The sequence below is a fragment of the Sinohyriopsis cumingii genome, chromosome 18 (assembly GCF_028554795.1).
Source record: "Sinohyriopsis cumingii isolate HCF-2022 chromosome 18, ASM2855479v2, whole genome shotgun sequence".
NCBI lineage: Eukaryota > Metazoa > Mollusca > Bivalvia > Unionida > Unionidae > Sinohyriopsis > Sinohyriopsis cumingii.
In genome coordinates, this window is record NC_142978.1 from 7,402,329 (window position 1) to 7,428,590 (window position 26,262).

General features: G+C 34.7%; 1 protein-coding gene across 1 annotated transcript in view; it reads right to left on the reverse strand.

Annotated features, from left to right (window-relative positions):
• Positions 1-26,262, reverse strand: part of LOC149776031 (homologous-pairing protein 2 homolog) — a 56,644-nt gene that overhangs the window by 15,436 nt on the left and 14,946 nt on the right. The window contains exons 3-7 of the mRNA XM_089941864.1: positions 25,553-25,642; positions 18,916-19,027; positions 8,893-8,963; positions 3,505-3,579; positions 1,987-2,040 (exon numbers count right to left, since the gene is read on the reverse strand). Of these exons, the coding sequence (XP_089797990.1) occupies positions 1,987-2,040; positions 3,505-3,579; positions 8,893-8,963; positions 18,916-19,027; positions 25,553-25,642 (402 nt within the window). The remainder of the gene's footprint in view (positions 1-1,986; positions 2,041-3,504; positions 3,580-8,892; positions 8,964-18,915; positions 19,028-25,552; positions 25,643-26,262) is intronic.

The window sequence follows — 26,262 nt, forward strand, 5'->3', positions numbered from 1 at the left end:
AAAAAGTGAACAGTAAAATTTGTTACACTCAATTATGACTACACAAATGAAAGTATGACCTCAATACTTTAAAAGCCGTCTTCCAAGCCCGTAAACCAACAGCGATTGTAACACTGACTAGTAACTTTTAACAAAGGTTTTAAAAAAATACTGCAAAATTCTCATGATCTAATTGGATCAAATCAAACAGAACTTGTTATAAATTAGGCTTTGTTGAACCTAAGAACGATGAAAATTGGAATTTTTTTCACACTATTAATCACAACTGCTGAATCTTCATAAAACCAAACTGATATATTTTCAAAAACGATCACAATCTGTCTGAAACCTTTTGTTTTTTGATGCATTGATGTCACAATGTCTTATCAAGTCAACACTCATGAGTAAGAACATACTGGGACAACTATTTTGTTTTTTCAAGATAAGTAGGATTATATGTGACAAAATATCTACAATCAACCAAACAACAAAAACACTAGCAAAGCAAGTAATGATGAGACACAGTAACCAATTTCACCTAAACAAAGAAAATATTTAAGAAATATTTTTTCCCATATTTGTGAACAAAATGGTTGGACTTGAAAAAACGAGCTCTTTCTCCCGAAAATATAATGGCTGTGTCTTAATTAGCAGGTCTGAGTATGACCACAGCATTACTCATTAACCGCTGGTGTCATGTTTAAGTAGACAGATATAGCTCAAAAATGATGTAAGTAATCTGGCTTTCAACTCAATTACAAAATACAGAGGGAAAAATATCATTGTTTATACTCAATATTTTTACACCAAAACTTTGCCAGTTGTTGGAACTGGAATTTGTGTCCAGATTTTATACTTTTTGACCTAAGATTGAAAGCAGACCGGTCTGAACTGCACACGGGCAGGTGAACCTTTTCAAAAAGTTGGATAAGTTTAAGATTTGAAATAAAAAGCAGCCAGACATGAAACTGATTGGTCCATTAAACAGAAAAAGAATTTTTTTTTACTCTTCTGCACAAGCATGAGTGAAATAGCCAAGTAAAAATGCCTTTAACACAACTATGCATCCAGCTAAACAAAAATCCCTTGGAAGCAGATGTTTTGGATGTATTCAAAAGTACGCCACATAATGTGTTTCTTACTCCCATTTCATGCAAAAATGTCAAAAAATCTTCAGTGGGTAATGAGTTAAACTACATGAAAAACTGATGATCTCATGGCCAAGGAATAAATGACAAAGCAACCTTCATTTTACATTTTGGAATTATGCATGTGTAAACTACTGAAATTACATACTTGGAGTTATGCATATGTAAACTATTGAAATGACATACTTGGAGTTATGCATATGTAAACTATTGAAATGACATACTTGGAGTTATGCATATGTAAACTATTGAAATGACATACATGGAGTTATGCATATGTAAACTACTGAAATTACATACTTGGAGTTATGCATATGTAAACTATTGAAATTACATACTTGGAGTTATGCATTTGTAAACTACTGAAATTACATACTTGGAGTTATGCGTTTGTAAACTATTGAAATTACATACTTGGAGTTATGCATTTGTAAACTACTGAAATTACATACTTGGAGTTATGCATGTGTAAACTGTTGAAGAGGTCTACTAATTATTTTCTGTATATCACCTAAAAGTTATATACTTGAAGAGTTTTAATAATGATTTCCTGTATATCACCTAAGAATTTAGCACCTGTAAATTGATGCATGAGCTTAAAACCTCAACTTGCATTTTGGATTTTTGTGAGCATTAACTTTGAGCACTAATAAATAGTTTTACTATTATGAAGATCCTCATGCTTTCTAATTACTGAAGGCGTGTCTTTGATAAAATGACTAGATGCTGAGATTGCTTAAACTCGGTTACAGTATACCGTGAAACACCTTAATCTTCAGACTTTATATCTCTTTTCTTCTGTTTAATGTGAAATAGGGAATTGGTTCCCAAAAACAAGAATCAAGGCACGAAAACTTACAATTCTTTTTCTTTTCCTCCACTCTTTCACATATTTTTGCCTTTCAGCATAAACCTGAAAAAAAATATTTTGCAAACTTTAATATTTTTCCCATACTATGTATTATATGGATCATTTCAACCAAATCTATCATGTGTCTAACTTGCAAAACATTAGCACAAAAATGTGACAAAAAATACATTCATAAAAAACATATATATATATAATCCTAATATGGAAGACACTGCCTGAATCATGGTCAGAAAAGTCTTAACTATTTGTTACCATGGTGTCACTGATGAGACAATGCAACTAAGAAAATATGTCATGCAAGCTTTAAAAAAATATAGATATTTTCTTTTCTTTTCATCAAGTGATATCAAAAACATAATATTTTTGGCAAAGCCACTTGTTAAAATAAATAGTTTTGGTATCACAAGATAAAATATATCTGGTATTGATGTAGGAAAAGAAAATTTTCTTTTTATTCTATACAATACTTGCTAGAGAAGCAAAGTTTAGGTGATTAAACTCACCCTTTGGAACAATGTGACCACCCCCAGCCCCTTTTCATAAATTCACCTCACTTTCAGAGCCTGACGATATAAATATACCTGACTTAAGAAAGCGGTAGGATTGGAGTGACCTAACCTGTCACAGTAAATTACATTTTTGTCATTTTGTATACTATTTGACCCTATCAGAAAACAATGCAAGTCTGATTCAGCAATGCATCATTGTTGTCATGGAAGTAAGGGGAAATAATTTGAGAGATGAGAATGGCATCTGGTCAAATTTCTTTATCAAAATTTAATTTCCATGTCTGAAATGTAAGGCAGGTTCTTTTTTTTATTAGTTTTTGCTAAACAAGGACTCTTTTCTTTTGTTGCAGGTACAATGTTTGTAGGCACACACAATCAAGTGTTGCATGTCATGGTGTCAAAATATCAGGATATATGTTTCACATGTGAAAAGATAAAGATATATTTTCACATGTGAACAGTGTGTGTGTGATTAGGATTTTTAACATAGCTTTTAAAAAAATTCAGTCATATCGCTATGATGTCTGCAGTGTGGCAGTTTATAGTGATGTCTAGCACTGGGGCATCATGCCGCAGACACATAGCATGATTTCCACCCAGTCACAGTATCCTGACACCAGGCCAACCAGTCCTAACACTGACCTCTTAACGCTGAGCACCAAGCGAGGCAGCTGTTAGTACCATTTTGTAAGTCTTTGGTATGATTCAGCTGGGGTTCGAACCCACAACTTCCTGCTTCTGAGGTGGACGCTCTAACCACTAGGCCATCAGAGTGGTCACATGTGAACATAGAGGGATATATGTTTCATACGTAAAAATATAAGGATATATTTTTCACATGTGAAAAATATAGGAATGAAAAATATATAAAAAAATATTTGGCCAATAAGTCTCTACATTTCACATTAAAGTACATAATAGAAAATTGTCTATTAAAGGAAGACTTGAAATTTCTGCATACAAGAGATTCTGACCATGATATATGTTTGTTACTTACCCATTCTTTTTCCTGTGGTGATATAATAACACCACCCTCCTTCAGCTTCACTAATTTACTTTTGTACCCAGTACACTGAAAAAATTGTTAAAAATTCATGTAGGACCTCTTTAAAAGATGAATTTTATAATCAACTCTATTCCTTATTGAAAGTTGGGTTTTAATAACACTACTGATGCATAAACGACAATTGTTTCAAGGAACATGGTGTCCTGCTTGTAAATGTTAACATGATTCCAGTAAGGCAAGCAAAATATAGGCCTATCATAATACAAAAGTTTAGAGTAATATTCTACTACTGATTGGAAATGAAAGATACTGTCGTTTAAAAAATCTTTAACATAAAGTTGATGCCAGCTGTCCAGTTGTGACCACTATGCCTTTGCAACATTCCAACACTAAAGTTCAACAAGGACAAGTACAGATTTTGTAAAGTGTAACATTTATAGAAAACAGGCTGTACCTCACTAACCTCAACTGAGTACTATGAGTAGTACTGGGAAGTCACAGAACCTCAAAACTGAATCATTAGCAATCATCTGCCTTCAACAACCACTTTTTGTTGGCAGAAGGGGTAGTCAAGGTCTTGCTGTATTTTCTACATTATTTCATAGATGCTGTCAACTGGGTGGTAAATTCATTATATCCAGGAAAATCAACTGGTTTACCAGCATACTTGTGGGTCTGCCATTTTGGCTGAACATTGACGGCTATATTAATTACACAGCTGTTAATCAGATATTCAATTTTTCCTGGAAGATTTCATCCCAGAAAAATTCAAATGTTGAAGAAACAAGACTAGATCTTTATATTCAAATCTGGAAGGTCATAGCCTAATGCTTGGTCATTTGACTTTTCTGACCAATCATGACTGTTTTGATTAATAATCATGTCATTAACCTTGGAAGAAGTAGCATATGTAATTTGTACACACATTTAATTCACCTATTTACATTCCAGAATGGACTTGTTTTTAATTTCATTATTTCATTCATGTGACTACCACTGTAGCTCAAACATAAATTCAAATTTTAACCTTTTCTAGCCATCTTTTTATGAAATATTCAGTGTATACTCAGTTTCCTCATGTTTTTTATTGGCACAATTCTCACAAGTAAACTTTGATTTCATATGCATTTCTCAGCTTTAACCATATTTTAATTCAATTGATGACTAATAAGCAGAAAATACAATGATATTTGTGTGTAAGATGGGTTCAGCTGCACACCACATGGACCCAAAACTGTCATCACACAGCGCACCAGCAGATCAGGGTCTGTCATTTATTTTACTAAATAATCCTAACAAACTGCATATGCCAAGATCTGCCAGCATATTATACCATAGCAGATCTGATTTTATACAATTTGCAAATCATGCAAATCATCTGACTTCAAAGTATTTCTCCAATGGTTAGCTCAGGTAGTCAGACCTGTACATAAACTAAGGGGTGGGTGTATCATTCTCCAAGGCTTCTTTACCATGTATTCATTAATTCTACTTTTGTGGCTTTAAAAATTGGATGGGGTGGCATGGGATGGGCTTATTAAACACGAGTTTATCATGGGAAATATATGGTAGTAAGGGATTTAAGAAAGAGAAGCTGTGAAATTAAACACAGTTTGCCATTTTAAATGACTATGAATCAGACTTATTTTGAATCATTTGCTAAGAGTAAGTTTTTGTCTTTATCAAACTCATTTACAGTGCTGAATGTCAAAAAATATGGATAAATCAATCAGTTCCAAATATCTAAAAGTCAACAATATCAGAAACTGTTGTCATTTGTATTCTAAGACATGAATAAAAAATAATCCTGATTCCACCATAGTGTGTACCCACTTGCAATTTTAAAAACTAACAGCATCAACAATTTAAAAAATGCACAAAATTTAGTCATTTCTTTCATTATTTATAATTTATAACCTGATTGTTGCCTGGCAGTCCCCAACACTATCATCTTGATCCTGTTTCAAATGAAGTGAGACTTTTCAGTGTCAAATAATGAGCTTGCTCACTAATTTTCCAGTTCTAAGAAACATCAGCGACCATAATGCCAATCTTTAAATATTGACATATCTTCTAGGAGCTGAATTTCCCTGACCTCATATGCAAAATTTCCGCACCTATTCGGTTACTTTTGTGATGTGACGTCATAGCAGCAATTCTAGCATCCCAACTGGCAGTTGCCCTAGTAAAAGACAGTGCCATTTTGAGTTGCTTACAGGTGTAATAGCCTATCAAGAAAAGGCTGTGAACAACATTTTTTATTCTTTTCGAAAGATAAAGGCATAAATAAAGTATGGATACATTATTACAAGTGAGTTGATTTCAAAGCAACACCATTCAGCACTCTGTGCTCATTACATTTCACAAAGGGATGTTACAAGAAAGATCCGGAAAAAATGGCAGCTCTTGGATACACAAATGCTAGGCCTACACTAAAAGTTGGTGCTGTTCCAGCCATACTGATAAGATATTTTAAATCCTGGGAAACGTATTAAACGTATGAGTTACAAAAACAGACAGAAGCATGAGTAAGTGACCACAAAATGCAATAATCAATTCACAGATCTCCTATCTACACCAGCATTGCTAAACAAATCTGATAGCCCGACACCCGAGGCCTCACTAATTTTGGTTCGGGCCCATCCTGTATTCAAAGTGAGGTACCCATCAGGATTGTTGAGAAAAAAAAATGGTTTGCCTGAGGAAACGGCACAATCTAAATCAAATCACCACTGTCCTCAGTGAAATTGAGATCTGACTCAAATGGAAGCTTTACTAAAATTAAGATTCTGAACCACTGACACAATTTTCAGCAATCTTAAAAAAATCAAAATAAAAACAAAAATCAAAAAAATCCTTTTCATTCTATGCCTGTTACACATATGTATAAATGGTAATCTGTAATGATTGGAACTGTATATCATTGGGGTGTTTAAAGAGCAAAGACTAAAAGCAAAAATAGGTCAGGTACAAAATCAGAGTTTCACATTAACTGGCTGACAAAAGAAATTGGGAGGAGGCAACTACTGACCCCACCCCCTTACCCTAATGTGCGAGTGCCCTTGGGACGCACCATTTCTTCCTGTGATTTGCCTTATTATCCCCCAGGACAAGACCCTTTTTTCATATTCTGTTCAGCTGTAGCTAAACTGCAAAATAGCTAAAGGTTAAACTTAAGTACACAAGCATAAGGCCAGTGTGACTAATTAACAGTTAATCCTTATCCTTGCATTTATCTTGCAAAAAGGACTGCCATTTGGACATACTTCAAATAAACCATGTTCTACAGTGTGTATATGTAAACATCAGCAATTGGCAAATAAACAATGCCCTATTTTGTTGTAACTTACGATGTCTAGGACTTCATTTTAACAGTTCAAATCTGCAGTCACAAGTTAATGTACATGTGGCAACTGTTTTCCCCACATTTTATATCCCACCTTATTTCCTTAGGTTCAAGTCTTAAGGCATGTAACACTGTTTACTGAATAAAATATTTGTTCTGAATTAGTTCTTTGAAGCACTTATAATGTGTGGTATATTTGGTTTTATTCCTTCTTTTAATTTAATCATGGTAATTAAACTTTACATATACGGTAGAGGAATGTCAGGCGTTAACTGGCAGAGTTTCTTTGCCGGAAATGGAGATGCAATTTCATTTGCAGAGAAAATTAGGCAGGATTCACAGTGATCATTCACGGGATTTAAGCTAATTGGTGATAACATTCTTTTTACTACAGTACTGCTGTAGTGGTTTTTAAAAAATCTGAAATTTATGTAATTTACTGAAGAAAAAAACTGTTGTGTGATATTTCGTTACTTCAATATTCACTAGTGATAAAATAGAATATGGCATCTGTGGAATGCGTATGTTATATTTATTTATGTATGGTTTGGAGTTTTTCTTCTGAGAAATGAAAACTGACAGACATAATGTAATAATAGGGAGTTATCTGCGAAAACTTGTGAAATAGTACAAGATCGGGAGGTAGGTGTGGAAATAATCCAAAATTTGGGAGGTTTTTCTCCTGGCTTGAGAGTTGACAGGTATGAACTCTACAGGCTTGTGGAATTTCAGTCAGGACTAGTGAGTTTATATAAGTCACCAGCCTGGGGCGTGTACCTAAAAAAAATTCTTTCAGCACTGACCAGTACAGTAGATAAACTATTTATACCAGACATGTATATACTATCAGATTTGTCAGTACACTATCTATAGCCTGCATGTAAAATACACAGTGATTGAATCATAAAAAGGAAGCTTCTTAATGTTTAAATTAATTACTTATGATTTCTGCTTTGCAGATTTTTTTGTGGAGTTTCTTTTAAACAAAAAAACTAATGCTTAAGTTACGACCAATAAAAACCATTCTCAATTCTTTTTACATCTCTCTGGTAATGGATATTGTTTCACACACAAGTTGTCCCCATTCTAGTCTCTTTGTCCAGAATTCATAATTATCTCACAATGTTTCAGTGTTGGATGTATATTTTCAAGATATCAGTCCTTAGGTGGTGTGTGTGTGTGTGTGTGTGTGTGTGTGTGTGTGTTGGGGGTAGGTGATGACTATGTCATTTAAATATAATACAATTGAATCTCAACCTTCTTAACGAATTTAATGCAAAGTGGTAAATTTTTTAATTTCACATTGGGCACCATCACTTAATACTTATCACATGTTTGCACAGCACACAATGTATAAGTATTTATTTTCAAATTACATTGCTTTTCTTTAAATTCTAAAATATGAAATATGAGCACCTTCTTACTGTTGTACTTTTCTGCTGTCAGGTCTTAAAACACATTGTTAACACAGATATAGTACTGAGCATATCTCAGAAGCAGATTCAACTTCTGAATGTGCCTCCCAAATCTGGTCTCCTCCTGTCTGTCTCGCTCACAATGTTTCTGTTTGTACTGAGAACTGGCTTGTTTTGCGTCACGGGACCAAATTATCTGTTGTCTCATCAGAACTCGACAATTTACAGAATCATGGTATCTTCTGTGCAATATAATTACTACCTGCCTATGATACTTAATTAATAAACATTACAGTCTAATTAAAATTTGATGTGAATTACACACATAAAAGAAATTTTTTATTATTTCTGGTCTCCTTTAAGTCAATGCTAATTCACTCCTGTTGTCTGAAAAAATAGACTTGCCCATACAAATATGGATGCTATGTTATTAAAGAAACTCCTATATGGCCTGAGACACAACAACATGACAAAGTTACAGACCCCTAGGAGCAATCAGGTTAGAAATAAAAAATTGATGAATGAAATTAGAATGTTGTATCCATTAATGAGGCTTTTCATTTGTACAATCAGTAGCGGGATGGCAGAGTAGGCAAATACTATGGTGATGACCCATACCTCTGTTTCAAGATGCTTAAGTTCAGCTTTGGCTTGCTCTGTTGACATGCTGCTATTCAAGGTCTTCAACTCTATACAAGTGATAGAAACAACAAGTGAATAAACTGAGTAAATAAACTAACAAATAGAGTAGGTATGTAAATATTACAACATCAAGGACATTTAGTGAAGTTATGTTGTCTTAACCTAAACATAGTGTACCTAAACCATAAATATCTTATCAGACGTTCAACAATATTGACCATTACAGCTCATAATCTCTAGATGTCTTTTATTACAGCCATCAAAAAAGCTTAGTAAAAATACTTACTCTGCAAAACCCATTTTCTTAGAACTACAATGACCTTGACATTTGATATTTTTACCCAAACATCAAAACCATACCTTAAGTGCAAGCCCTCTACAAACTTTGGTCAAGATATGTGGTCTAGAACTAAAGTTGTTATGCAAAAAACAATCTTTCATTCAGTAACCATGACCTTTTACCTTCTGACCCCAAAGTCAATAGGAGTCTTTCTTGCCAAATCTTAAACTCATCCACAAAATAGTGATGATACAAGGACAAGAACAGGCACTTTGTGCAGTAACCATTTTTCTTCTTTCAGTCAGTGTCATTGTCCTTTGACTCCAAAATACACAGGCCTCTTTAATACCCCAAGTGCAAAAACATCCATAGTTTGGTCTGTGATGAATAAGTCATGTCATTGTACTGAAATTATAATTCTTCTTTGTCAGTGACTTTTACCCTGAAGTCAGTATGCCATTTCCTGACATTAAATGCAAGTCTTCCACAATAATTAGTAGCAAGATGGATAACTCAACATACTGCTCAGAAATAAATCACTCATCCAGTTCTATGTGCAAGTTTCTACTAGTAAAATCCTGATGACATGATTTCATTGCAAGTAATACTGAAACTTCTTATCCTAGAGGAAATCTATGAATGCCCATTCAGGGCTTTTATACCAAAATGTGTGCACACAAGCAGACGATTGATGTATAGTGTTATATAAAACCACTCTCAATAATTTGCACCCAAATATCTTGCAAACATATAATGCAGGTTGGGCAAGAATTCTATTTTTTTAAAGCAGAAAATGCCCCAAAAATAGGTCATTACCTGTTGAACATGAAGAAAATCATGATCAAAATTAGTAAATGAATGGTTCATTTTATGGTCAAAAAAGATGGTTAGTCCACAGAAATTTCAATCATGAAATTCTCAAATTTTGACAAAAAGTCATATATTTTGTTACATTTTCTTTCCAAACATTCACTGTAAATTACAATATCTGATGAAATTTTGACAGTGGCAATACTTTAATAAATAAATGCCAAATAAATAAGTTCCATCAATTTGAAATTTATAATTTAGCATCTTTTATTTCAGATCTGGTATAATCATCATAAATGCAATGTTGCCTCCTTAAATTCAAGCATGAAAAATGTTAATTTACTATCAAAACTATATCCACAATCATTTCAGCAAGAATCTTATTATGTCCTGACAGTATTTTGATCGCCAACTTGTTGAAATATCTGCTGTATTGCAACACCAATTAAAAGCAGATCTTCTTTGTATTATCACATTAATTACATCATTTGTATCAAATCAATAAAAGGGGTGGAATGAAAGAACAGTTAAAAAGCATGCAAATCCTATGTGCATAACATACTACCTTACGTTATCCCAGTCATTCACAAATGTGAACAAAGACAGCAAAGCAACTTGGTGAATAAAAAACTTTGTTTCACAGATACTGTTAATTATGGAAAAGCAAGTTCCAGAGTTTGTAGAGAAATCAAATTTTTAAGTAAATTATGTTTCTCAGAGAATACTTACCTATTCACATGAATGTTAGGGATATAAACCTACCAAATCCAACCCTTCTAAAAAGATGAAAATTAATTTTTTTCTATACAGCTCCTAGGACAAAGAGGAATAACTCTTATCCATTACCTCCCCTAGCCACCACCAACTGTCACTAGTTTTTCAGCTGAGACATACCAATGAAGTTGCTAGCGTGATGAGGTTGTTGAGAGGGTTTTAAAATAATGTGATTAGGCAAGTATTGTCTGTATGAGCTGTTCCATTAGAACATACATGGAACCAGGGAAAGGCTGTTTTGAAATTGGGTAGTCATCCTAAGATGTTATTAAGGCCTTTCCAGACCCACCAACAGAATTTACTGAACAATAAAATCACCCCCAATAGCATTTATTTGGGATATATTTTTATAAGAGCAGCACTTGCATCGCTGATAGCAGTTTCTTCCTCAGCAACCTTAAGTTCAGCTTCTGTCTTATATATCAACATGAACAGAAGTTGTTTTGTACTAAAGTCACCCATTGGTCCTTCACAATAAGTCATGATATAACAGTACCGACACTTTCTTGGATTTCCGTCCAAAAAAGGCAATAAAATATCATCTCGACTATGACAAAAACTTTTAAAAACATCTTTCAAAGGGAAGCACACTCCAATGACCTATTAGAATTTCCAGGAATCTAAGATAAAACCATTTCTTCTACTACACTACTGAGTGCAACCAGGGCATTGGAATAAAGTGTCTTGCCCATGTTGGCATTGATTGGGCGGGTGGAAATTATTTTTAGTGTGTGTGTGTGTGTGTGCGTGCGTGCATGTGTGTACCAGATATATAATAGCAATATTTTAAAAAATTATACAATAATTGTGTAAAAATAATATAAATTTCATGCAGTCATTCCAACCTTCCAATTAAATGAGAAAAAAAACAACAAAAGACTAAAACTATTTTATTGCTGGCCTAATAAGAGTTATCATTCCAAGTGAGGAAAAGGGGCTGTCAATTTAGTACATAATTATTCCAAGTGAGCAAAAGGGGCTGTCAATTTAGTACATAATTATTCTGAGTGAGCAAAAGGGGCTGTCAATTTAGTACATAATTATTCTGAGTGAGCAAAAGGGGCTGTCAATTTAGTACATAATTATTCTGAGTGAGGAAAAGGGGCTGTCAATTTAGTACATAATTATTCCAAGTGAGCAAAAGGGGCTGTCAATTTAGTACATAATTATTCTGAGTGAGCAAAAGGGGCTGTCAATTTAGTACATAATTATTCTGAGTGAGCAAAAGGGGCTGTCAATTTAATACATAATTATTCTGAGTGAGGAAAAGGGGCTGTCAATTTAGTACATAATTATTCCAAGTGAACAAAAGGGGCTGTCAATTTAGTACATAATTATTCCAAGTAAGGAAAGGGGCTGTCCATTTAGTACATAATTATTCCGAGTGAGGAAAAGGGGTTGTCCATTTAGTACATAATTATTCCGAGTGAGCAAAAGGGGCTGTCAATTTAGTACATAATTATTCCAAGTGAGGAAAGGGGCTGTCCATTTAGTACATAATTATTCCGAGTGAGAAAATGGGGCTGTCCATTTTGTACATATGCAACAGCCATTCCCTCCACCCCTCATTGTAAGGTGTAGTTATTTCTACCCTCCTCCCCAAAGCGTACATATGCTTTTGCTTAGTACCCCCATTCAAACACTGTCAATTAGTTTCGATTCTGAATCAAATTGGAGTTTTTTTCGTAACACAGTCTCTATATCTGCATGGGCAAGTCCCTGTTTTCTAGCCACAGATGTGACCATACACTGTGTTTGATAATCTCACTAATTCCATAAATTTTCAAGCATACAGAAATAACTGGAAATAAATAATCGGTTTCAAGATACTTCATACACACATACAATGGTATGGTGTCATATAAGGTACTTCATACAAATATACAATGGTAATGTGTCACATAAAATACTTCATACACACATACAATGGTAATGTGTCACATAAAATACTTCAAACAAACATACAATGGTAATGTCTCATATAAGATACTTCATACACACATACAATGGTAATGTGTCACATAAAATACTTTATACAAACATACAATGATAATGTGTCAAATAAGATACTTCATATACACATAAAATGGTAATGTGTCACATAAGATACTTCATACATACAATGGTAATGTATCACATAAAATACTTCATACACACATACAATGGTAATGTGTCACATAAGATACTTCATACATACAATGGTAATGTGTCACTTGAAATACTTCATACACATAAAACGGTTGTTGTTGTTGTATGATTTAACGCCATTTTTCAGCACAAGATAGGCTATACAGCATTGTGGCAGCAAAGACATTTATCATAGGTGCATAGAAAAGCAGCCCAGCATAGAAAGGCCAAATCTGCTGCCACAATGAATAACCTGAGGAGTTGCAAGAATTCTTGCAGAAATTCCCATCCTGCTGAACACTGTACAAGATTGACAATCTGTATGACACAGACATGTGGAAGACATACATGTATTTAAGACTGGTTATTAGCTCCATATCCAGGTGGACAAAACACTTAGATGGGTGAAGGTTGGATTTTCCCCAATTAATGAGAAAAACAGATGATTAAAAAAAGGGACAAGAGATAGCTTCTGCCCTGAGAAGATTAGAACCTACCATATGCTTTTGGAGAAGATTGTTCGGCTACGCCACTGTTGACATAAAGGATGTTAACCTGAACAGGGTTATGATGCAATCCATAATTTGGTAGGAATTGATATTTAGCATGAATAGAAGGATTCAAAATTACCTGGTAAACTGTGTCATTATAAGCAAACCAAAGAAACTTTTGTGCCACCAGGTGAATAGGGACATAAAAGTAGGCATTCATGAGATCGAGATTGATGGCATACATATCTCTTCAGATGGAAAGACATATAGATCTTACAGTATCTATCTTGAAGAAGAATGAATCTGTTGAGACAACTGAAGTCTGTGAATGACTCACCGTTAGCCTCTTTGGTATGGAAAAGCAATGAACAGAACCTGGACACTGTGGTTTTTGTACTCTCCACCACCCGTTTGTCAATCATTGACTTGGAGATTGTGGTTTTTGTACTCTCCACCACCCGTTTGTCAATGAGCAACTTGGAGATTGTGGTTTTTGTGCTCTCCACCACCCGTTTGTCAATCAGCGACTTGGAGATTGTGGTTTTTGTACTCTCCACCACCCATCTGACAAACTGACAAAGAGTGACTTGGACACCACCCATTTGACAAAGAGTGACTTGGACACTGGTTTTTGTACTCTCCACCACCCGTTTGACAAAGAGTGACTTGGACACTGGTTTTGTACTCTCCACCACCCGTTTGACAAAGAGTGACTATCTTCTGCTGAAGAAATGGTCCTTCTCACAATCTAATGCCACATCTGTTAGACGGTGAGAGGAAGAAGGAAATGGAGGTGAGATAAAATCAGAAACCACTCCAAAATAATTTGGATCACCTGTTCATTTTGCAACAATAGGCTAACCCAATGCAATTGAAATTACAGGAGTCTGGTGCACCCTAGTTCACTGTCTGCAGGCAGTGGGAGTGTTAAGTCAGCAATGGTAGACAGAGGATTGCAGACAGAGAAACTTGGTTCTTTATCTCCCTTGTAAGATGTGCCATAGACTGGTTCTGCTGTTGTCTGCTGGCATAAGGTTGAGATGTGAACTGCACTTGGAATGTATAACCTGCAGGTAAGCAGTGAATAAAAGAGAAACTGGCTCTGCCAGACAATTCTGTCATACCAATACGGATGGCTGGTTTTAAGGTGTGTGGTTGGAATGGTTAATGTGTGGAACGTGGTCCCTTTGGTGTCACTACCAGCCATAACATGGGCATGGCTTGACAGATGGACCTATCGCTAAAATCTCCATCATAATGTGCCTGGGTACTGTAATAAGACAGATCTCCCTAACTGTAATTGTATGTAGCCACAGATAGAAAACCATTAGTATCTCCATAATTGTCATTGTATGTAGCCATAGATGGAAAACCATTAATATCTCCATAACTGTAATTGTATGTAGCCATAGATGGAAAACCATTAATATCTCCATAATTGTCATTGTATGTAGCCATAGATGGAAAACCATTAATATCTCCATAATTGTCATTGTATGTAGCCATAGATGGAAAACCATTAATATCTCCATAATTGTCATTGTATGTAGCCATAGATGGAAAACCATTAATATCTCCATAATTGTCATTGTATGTAGCCATAGATGGAAAACCATTAATATCTCCATAATTGTCAAGATATAAAACCGTAGACTTGGAAAGATGGATGGATCTAGATCCCAATAATTGTAACTCTATGTGGCCATAGGAAAGTTAGGACCAACAAATCTATCATTACGATCTCAGTAATTGTCAAAAGATAAAGCTGTAGGCTTGGTAACAGGAACGGATCACTGCCATCTGATCATCTGTCCATGTTGGTTTTTGAGTCTCAGGCTTGGCTAATGAGGGTATGTGAGAATGCTGCCAGGGTACCCTGGTGCTTCCTCAACCATTTATACTGGTTGCCATGTATAGCCTATCCTGCGCTGAGAAATGGCGTTAAACCCAAAACAACAACAGCAACCTATTAAAAATTCATCTTTTATCACAAGTAGACAAAGAATAATAACTCTTGCTAATTAGCTCCCTTTGCCAAGATGCAGTGTCACTAGTTGTTAAGCTTCCCAACAACACTGTATGAGACACCTCCCTTGACACCAAAAGCTAAATTCCTGTTAAATTTGAACCATCCATGCAGGATTTTGGATTTTGTTTATACCTATATCTTTTCCTAAACAGGTTGTAAATATTGTTTTGAAGCTTGCAGATATTTTGAGAATTTTTTTACACTTTCTATGAATTTTTAAACCACATGTTACAATACACAATCAAAAATGCATGTTATTAATGGTTTCACACATTCTGCCTATTGCTCAGTCACCAGTTAGTATTGGGTCATGTTTTCATGACATATTAACACCCTGCATAATTATACATTTTTGTTGGGTTTTATTTCTCTTGTTAAGTTAAATCTTTTGAGGAAGTGTAATAAATGCAACATTTCACGGGTAAGGAAGACACGAACAAGTCGTGCCTTGCATGTAATGAATGTACTTGACTAGTACCATGGACAGTATAGGGTCAGAGTGTGTAGATTACAGTATTTCAAAAGCCGACTGAGGCAAAGAAAGAGGGTGACAATACAAATGTTAAAATTCCTACAAGTAGTTATGATACAGTTGGGTAGTGTGCCCATTTTTTTGGCAGCCCATGTGGCATAAGCCCTCCAGCCCCCACCTGTCCATGCACTTTAGACCACTTGGTCACACAGGGCCAAAGAGGTGGTAGGCTTATATCACTAATGTTAGTGTGATCGAAGCATGTATTTGAAGGAAAACTTACAATTTCTGAATTGGCACTCAAAGACTTCCTCACAGATGAGAAGACCTTTCAGTATTACTTGCAATTAAATCACAGCCTCAATCATTGATGGTTGCTTCACAAAATAAATGTCCCTATTTATTTACGAAAAAAAAAAAACTTTTTCTTGTTGTGAATCAACAATAACAAAAAGTAGTGACACAATAGTAATACAAATTTGTTTGTGTGCATACATGTGATAGCTCTTTAAACCTCTTGGAAAATGTTAACAATCATTCAGAGGTTGGGTATCTTGACAATAAAGGTAATTTATACCAAATATCCAAATACTTCATTAGAAAAAGCTCAATACTGACAATTATTCCAAACATAATAATAAAACATGTATTCAGCTACTAAACAGTATAACCATTACCCACTCAGGCACAGTCACACACCCAACTGCTCTTGATGTCCAGTGGAGATGGTATCCCCTTCTTAATATATGTAGGTACCTTGGTAACTTGTGCCCTCACTTACAGTCTGGTAAATGTTTTTGAATCCCATTGGTTGCAATTTATCAAGGGAGAGATGTGGTTTAATAACTGTGGCTATATAGTACAAGTCAAAAGTAAAGATCCTTAAAATATTAAGGAAAAAACAGAAAAAGAACTAGGAAGATAAACCATTCTTATAAATAGAAATACAAAGTCCTACTTAATTAAAAAAGGTTGATGAAAAACGGCTTAGTGGAATAAAGTTAATATACAAATGTCTGATGCAATCTAATATTGGTTATGGCCATGTATGCCAAGGGTAATTCTTTCTTCTTCATATGGGCATTATTTTCAAGGGTCTTCATATATACTTCTATGTTAAAATATACTGTTCACAACATTAAACTAGACATTTACCAAGTAGATATGTCTCTTTTTTCTCTTCATATGACAAAACAGCATGCATAACAGAAACATTTTTTTACATTTATTTAGACACAATTTTTTTTTCAAAACTTCTGAAGCAAAACAAATCTGTCCTATAGACTGAGGGGCAAGTAAGGTATTCATATCACTCTGGTCATCTCAGGTTAAATAAAATCCTGGCAGATCATATGCACCCATATCACCCAATTATCAACCTATATAACTATTAACATATGTAACGCTACACACATACACCCAATTATCAGCCTATGTAACTATTAACATATATAAAGATACATACATACACAAAATTATCAGCCTATGTAACTATTAACATATATAAAGATACACCCATATCACCCAATTATCAGCCTATGTAACTATTAATATATGTAACGCTATATACATACACCCAATTATCAACCTAAGTAACTATTAACATATATAAAGATACACCTATATCACCCAATTATCAGCCTATGTAACTATTAACATATATAAAGATACATACATACACCCTATTATCAACCCACGTAACTATTAACATATGTAAAGATACATACATACACCCTATTATCAACCCACGTAACTATTAACATATGTAAAGATACATACATACACCCTATTATCAACCCACGCAACTATTAACATATGTAAAGATACATACATACACCCTATTATCAACCCATGTAACTATTAACATATGTAAAGATACATACATACACCCTATTATCAACCCACGTAACTATTAACATATATAAAGATACATACATACACCCTATTATCAACCCACGTAACTATTAACATATGTAAAGATACATACATACACCCTATTATCAACCCACGTAACTATTAACATATATAAAGATACATACATACACCCTATTATCAACCCACGTAACTATTAACATATGTAAAGATACATAACATACACACAATTATCAATCTATGTAACTATTAACATATATAAAGATACACCTATATCACCCAATTATCAGCCCATGTAACTATTAATATATGTAACGCTACATACATACACACAATTATCAACCTAAGTAACTATTAACATATATAAAGATACACCCATATCACCCAATTATCAGCCTATGTAACTATTAATATATGTAACGCTACATACATACACCCAATTATCAACCTAAGTAACTATTAACATATATAAAGATACACCTATATCACCCAATTATCAACCTAAGTAACTATTAACATATATAAAGATACACCTATATCACCCAATTATCAACCTATGTAACTATTAACATATATAAAGATACATACATACACACAATTATCAACCTATGTAACTATTAACATATATAAAGATACATACATACACACAATTATCAACCTATGTAACTATTAACATAAGTAAAGATACACACATACACACAATTATCAACCTATGTAACTATTAACATATGTAATGATACACCCATACACCCATACATACATACACCCAATTATCAACCTATGTAATTATTAACAGACATACATATATACAAAAGAGGGTCCCCAAGTGGCCTAGTGGTCTAAAGCACTCACCATTACAGATCACTGCCATCTCATGTGTCTGTGTAGGTTTGAGTCTTGGGCTCGGCCAATGTGGGTATGTGAGAAAGCTTGCCGATAGCTTCTCATGAGTCAGTAGGTCTTTCCAGGGTTTTCTCAGGTTTTTCATCCACCTTTTTTACTGGCTGCCATGTATAGCTTATCTTGTGCTGAAAAACGGCATTAAACCCAATAGCAACAACAACAGCATACAAAAGACAAACATACAATCAAGAAAGAAAACTGATTTCATACACAGGTAATAGATACATTAATGTAAATATACCTTGTTCCAGTTTTCTGACACATTCCATGCTGTCTTGTACTTTTTCTGTCAGCTGAGCAATCTTTGCATCCATTTGTTGGATCTCATTCTCATCTACATCAGGGAACTTGGACTGCAAGACGTTTAGTGCTTAGTTATATCATTTGAATGTGTACAGTACTTAATGCTGGCAAGAGATACTTCAGAATTAAAGGTACATATTCTGGTGGATCAGACGGCACTTCAATAAATATGGGAGGTGCAGGTAATCAAGAACGGTACAAGTCTTAAAATGTGCCGTTCAACTTCCCACATTTTAATTCTGCAATGGCTATAACTATGTCTAACTTCATAGGGTAATAAACAGAAAAAATAAGTTTTTTTAGAAAGAGAGGGGGCATTTGCTGAATGAGGCATCTAACTTGTATGATGCAACTTTCTACGTAAGTAGGCAAGATGGGAAAACCTAACTATACCATTGTACAAATGTAAGGCATACAGTAATGTGATACCATTGTACAAATGCAAGGCATACAGTAATGTTATATCATTGTACAAATGCAAGGCATACAGTAATGTTATATCATTGTACAAATGCAAGGCATACAGTCATGTGATACCATTGTACAAATGCAAGGCATACAGTCATGTGATACCATTGTACAAATGCAAGGCATACAGTAATGTTATACCATTGTACAAATGCAAGGCATACAGTAATGTTATACCATTGTACAAATGCAAGGCATACAGTATTGTTATACCATTGTACAAATGCAGGCATACAGTAATGTTATACCATTGTACAAATGTAAGGCATACAGTAATGTTATACCAATGTTTTAGTCAAATTTAACATCCGATGTGGAACATAATATAGCTTTTGAAATCATAATATTGATGCCAACACCTGTCATTCTAAGGTGAGACAATAATCACAACAGAGGCATAATCTGTGTTCTTTATTTAGTTTGTATGAAAGAGTCATAAAAATTCTTGAAACATATTTTGATGAGGTTCAACTATAGTTGTGATAATATTATTATTATGGTTTGGATACCCCTTTTATTCAAGCATGACTATCAGTAAAAACACTGTGGTTATTCTAATGTGTGGACAGATGGAGATAAATGCACATGGATGCCTAAACGATTATGTTGAGATTCTATCATGGCACACCACATATAAAGTCACATCAATAAAGTCTGTTCTGGCACCATTTTTTAAAAATACAGCAGGGCTTGAAAACAGCAGTGGACCATTGTCTGGGACCTGTAGTTTTCCCAGTAATACCCTTGAGATAAACATGTTGTAAGTCTGTCGGACATCCCACTTTTCCAAAAAAATGGAAATTAAAAGTATTCCTCTGCAGTCTCAGAATTGTTTGTTAAACAATGTGTAAAATGTCAACAAATATATAAATTACTTACAAGAAATATTACTAGAAGCCTGGAAAAACATGTGTGAGCCAGTGATATATTACCTATATATTTGAGTACCCTTCCACATAAGTATCCAGGTCCCAAACCTAAGTGTAATCTCATGCAAAAGGGCTTCATCGTTTTGCTTGGAAAGAGACGATTCCAAAGTTATCTGCTTGAAGCCTCTTTCAATGAGATTCAAGATGTCTGATGCACTGGCTAGCCAAAAAAAATGTTCATGCATAAAGCATGATTGGTCCTAAAACATGAACACATGGTTCTGATCCAAGGAACATAACAGATGACCAAAAACAAGTCAAGTCAAGAGTTATTTAACTTTGGCTTCTCATCCATCAGCAAATATGAAAAATTGCAGGAACTTAAAAATTAAGAAAATGGTCCTTCAGAAAAAAAATTCAAAGCCAAACAAGGATTCAAAGTATGATGAAAACTGTGTTCCCACATTTAAAGAACACTGGAAAACAAATTGACAGTGGGTCAAATATGATCCAAAATACAGGAAAACTGTTGTGTTCAACATGTCTGAAGTTCCCTGATTTTGCCAATAGGTCCAGCACCCTATTCCATGGAACAACAACTTACAGGTCGAGCCTATACAGATACATGCAAAAACAAAGAACATCTGACATGTGCAAGACATCAACTGACAAAACCTAGCATAAAAATTTTAATTTTGCAGATGCCATGATTGTTAAAGCCATGATTAAACTGAATAAAGAGCAATGAGAGTGTCTGTCATATCTGTTCAAAAATGCCTATTGTGTTGCAAAAGCTGGAAAACCATTTTCTGGTTTTTAACTTTTTTGTACTGTTAAAAAAAATGGCATCAATTTAGCTGAAAATTATATAAATTCCTGTGGATGCACCGAGTTCTTATGCATGTAATGCAGACTCCCTTCTGGAACCAATCAAATGCAAAATAAAAAGTGTAAATTTCTTGAACATTTTAAGTGTTGGTTCTACAGACAGTACTGTTGTGGAACAAGAAATTGTATATCCACATTATCTGTCACCATCTTAAAAAATACCCCATACAAAATTAGTTGGGATTGAGCCCGTAACTTCAAGAAATGCTGACGTGCTTTGTCAAAGGTTGACATTGAGTTTGAAAACCTAAAACCTAGCAATGAAAGTCATGCTGGATTTTGTTGTTGTTGTTGTGGGGTTTAACACCATTTTTCAGCACGATAGGCTATACATGGCGGCCAGTATTAATGGTGGAGGAAGAACCCGGAAAACCCCGGAAAGAACCACCGACCCATGAGAAGCTACTGGCAAGCTTTCTCACGTGCCCACATTGGCTGAATCTTAGACTCGAACCGCCGCAGACAGAGGTGAGATGGCAGTGATCCGTAACGATGAGCACTTTAGACCACTCGGCCACTCGGGGCCCCAAAGTCATGCTGGAAACAAGTCATCTCTAATATGTGCCAATTTCTATGGTGCCTCAGTCAGTCTAGGAAAGAAGTCCAGTGTTCAGGGTTAGTAGCACAATTCTTTCTAAATATTCATGATTTTTTCAACTTTTTTCAAGCTGCATTCTTACATTAATTTTATATGATACATCAATGAAACTGTATTTAAAATAATTTAATACTTACTATTACTTTTCTTGCACTTTGAAAAAACAAAACCACGAAGTCAATAGTATGATCATTGATATCTTTCCCATTAATACTAAACTTACTACATGTAGGCATTAGAATAATGTAGTCACTGAACAAAGTTCATTTTACTCTGCCTACACTAAACTATTTACAAAGTCCAAAATATTTTAGAGTGAATTTTTCAGTTTTTGTAGCTTGTCATCAATTTGTTTTTCAAGAGTTCAAGTTCAGCGATTTTGTCAAAATATTTGATGTCATGATAAATTTTCCTGAGTCTCTGCTTTCAGTGCATAGTCATCAGCAGCAGCTATCATTGTCTCAATGTCTTTTTCAGCACCTGCCTTTCTTCTTTACCCACCCCCATAAAACAAAAAAAAAGTTACAAAGATATTTGTTTTATTTATTTATCACTTGTTTGAAAACAGCATTTGGATATTTTAAACTATTTCATGTTATATTAATATTTCTCTCAGCTTAGCTGTATTCTATATTTTTAGAATTATCATGTTCATTGCAATTCTCATCTATCCTATTTCCACTCAATCCAAAAATAGAACCAGACTGAACTAATTTCCTAATTAAGACTTTACACAGTTTCTATTTTAAAACTTCAATCTCTGTGTTCACAGACATACCTCTTTTGTCAAAAACAATTTCATGCTGAAAGCTTCTTGTTTTGACGTATTAGCTGTAATGGGTGTTTTTTTCCTCCAGCTGCATGTGATTGAAAAGCACTCTCTCCCATTGCATGAAAAATCAATATCCTTCTGGCATAATTTACATTTTGAAAAGATCTCTGAGAAAGATCTCATAATCCAAACATTATATTTTTCTTGGTCTAGCCACCAAAGTTGGAATCGGCAGCCAGGCATTTCAAAGTGTACAAATGATTCAAATTTAAACCACAGCTACATCCAGGTTCATGCAAATTGGAAGTTCAGAATGTGCAAATGTGGAGGTGCCAGATGTGGAAATTTCTGTTCCAGCACAAACTTAGCAAGAGATCATCTTGTTTTGGGTTTGTTTTTTTAAAATTTACTTTCCTTTTTATTTAAATCTGTAAAATGAAAATTATTTATTAATTCCTTTTGTTTCAAGAAAATCAAGGCTTTTCAAGGTACCCAGACAATATTTTGAATTTTCTAGGTGTTTTCAAGGCCTTGAGGGACAAATTAATTTTTCAAGGCTTTTTAAGATCCGCTATGGATCTATTCTTTCTAGATAGGCCTGCACTGTGTTGCTCAGCTTGAACTAGCTATTCTTGATGCAGACAAGTCTGTGTCATACATGAGTAACCTTGTCTCATACATGAGTAACCTTGTCTCATACATGAGTAACCTTGCACACTGGTCAGGAACTTGCACATTTCTCCTCAATTAAACAAGTACAGTGGTTTTCTAACAAGGAACGTGCACTGAAAGCTGTTAAAAAAAGTCTGCAAACTGTAAATGTTCACCTTCAGCATAACAGGGAATAGAGCAGATGAAGCTAAATGTGCAAGAGACTACCATAAAATTCTGACTTCAGTCAGGTTTCTTTCACGGCTGTATTTATGCCAATAGTGGCAAAGCTATCAAAGAATTTTAATTGGAGGATCTGCTTGTTACTGAACAGATTGAAGTTTGTGTTGTTCTTTTTGTTGTTGTTGTTGTTGGGTTTAACGCCATTTTTCAGCACACAATAGGCTATACATGGTGGCCAGTATTAATGGTGGAGGAAGAACCCGGGAAAACCCCGGAAAGAACCACCAACCCACGAGAAGCTACTGGCAAGCTTTCTCACATACCCACATTGGCTGAATCCGAGACTCGAACTGGCGCAGACAGAGGTGAGATGGCAGTGATCCATAATGAAGATCGCTTTAGACCACTCAGCCACTCAGGGCCCCTTGTGTTGTTCTAATATTAGCATTGAAAACCCACCAGATAATTACATGAAATTATTCCTTGAGTACTATGGCCACGCAAACAATAAATTCAATGATACAAGTATCACTGATCCAACACCTGAAGTGGATTTAGGATGTTTCCCGAGGATCAACAATTCCATCGAGTACATACAAGAGAGATTCATGAATCTCAACACATCCCCAGGAAACAGCTCCATATTTTCAATTTCCATGCATGGCCACTTGACATGGATGAACTTCAGTTTTGGGAATGAGATGAAATCCATGTTGACTGGAAGTGTAGTCAGTGAATATTTCACACAAGAAGAGAAAGATACAATCCTGTACATAGAGTGGTCATCTCTGAAACTGCATGTAAGATCACTGACAGTCAGTCAACTCATGGCAGAGTAGTTTTCTCCTTAAAGAAGACATGTTGAGGAAATCTGCTGTAGCAAAATTGCTAGAGTATTTATTCACCATTTCACCTTCCACCAGTGCATGTGAGAGGATTTTTAACTGCTGGTTAAAACCAGCATGAGAACAAGTTTGAGACAAGACAATTTCTGTCATACACCACTGATTATGTCAGAGGGCCCTGATACTGGAGACTTCAATGCAGATATGGCAATAACAAAGTGGTTGCTTTCTTTGTGGAAAGCAAGGCACTCAATCCACCAGTGCAACAGACCAAAGGTGAATGAGACACCAGTAAGGACAGATCCGTGGAATCAGGAAAGTGATTCTGGATGGCCAGACTTTGAGACTACAGTATATGTATACATGTGTTTCAGTTTTTATCTTATTAAAAATTTGACTTGACTTCAGTTGGGTCATTTAGAGTCCCGTGACAGTGAAAACAATGATATTTTAAGGCTATTGGACATTTTAATCAGATCAGAAAAGAAAAAAACCTGTATTATTTAAAAATAACTATTTTACTGATTTATTAAAGCTTGTACATGTGTAATTGCTTTTGTGTTGAATTTCACGTTCCTCAAAAGCTCAGCATTTTGGACCTGCTTATAAGCATGTTGGACATGGCTCCCTTAAAGGGTGACAGGTCCTGGACCTGCCACCCATCAACACTATTTTCAGACTGGTCCACTAGCAAAATATCAAAATATAATGAATCAGTGAGACAAGTTTTCAAATTGAAGAAACCCATCCATTTTCTTGAAAATGTATCATAAAAAGCTGCTATAAATAGAAAAATGGAAAGTACATGTATGTTTATGATGGACAAATGTACCTTACACTAATCATATGAGGCAATCTATTTCATTTAAAATATTCTCAAATTTACATAACATGTAGGAGTAAAGAGATGAATAATAAAAATTAGAATTATAACTTTTCATGGCTTTATATTTATTTTCTTCTATGCAAAAAAAAAACGCAATCCATATACAGATTAATGTAAGATATAATTTGGCAACAAAAAGCATAATCATTACACAGAAAAGCACAATGGTTGACATGTATTACACACAAAGATAAAAAGTGATCACTATGTTCTGCTAAGGTGGAATAAACAAAAACTGAAATCCAACTGATTTGTCATTTTTACAAACAAATGAAAATCTGGCTGATATTTATCCTTTTGATACAATGTTCAAGAAAACTGCTGGAACAGAAGCACAAAAGAAACTCAAAATGAAACATATTTTGGCACCGTGGAAACATTCAAAAGGAAAACATCCAACAGCACAGAAACATACCTGATCAGCAACATACACCTTTTGTTTCCCATAAGCTTTCTCTGTTATTTTGCCAGATTCCGCCAAACTCTCACAGGCTTTGACAACAGCCTGGAAGAATAATGTAGTGTGAATTGATAAAATGATTTATGGTAAATAATGAAACAACAATATAACAAGAAAACCACCAATAGCTGTATGGCTGGAAAGCAAAACAGTTTTGTCTAAATGATTTTGATAACGGTGCATCCTATGTATCAAATTAAATAATTCTGCAGTAACAGTGCATAAGAAACTAAGAAAACAACAAAGGTTATTGTAAATAAATGGAAAGTGAAATATAGGTCAGAATGACATGTTTTTTGTTTGAAGAGTGTTGTACTTCCCATGAAGCATCTACATGCAAAGTTACATAACCCTCTAACAATTGTCTGAGAAACCGAGTTAAAATTAAATCTAATGCAGCACACTGGAATGTGAAATATAGGTCACAGTGATTTAGCTTTCACATTTATAAATCGAGTAACATGTTAACAAGCAACAGTGCCCAAGAAACTAAGCTTTTTTCAGTAGGAGTAGTAACAAGATTTTCAAGAAGGCCACTATGATGACCATATTAGATACTGGATTGGCACCATTTAACTTAGATACTGGTCTGGCACCATTTAATTTAGATACTGTACTGGCACCATTTAATTTAGATACTGGACTGGCACCATTTAATTTAGATA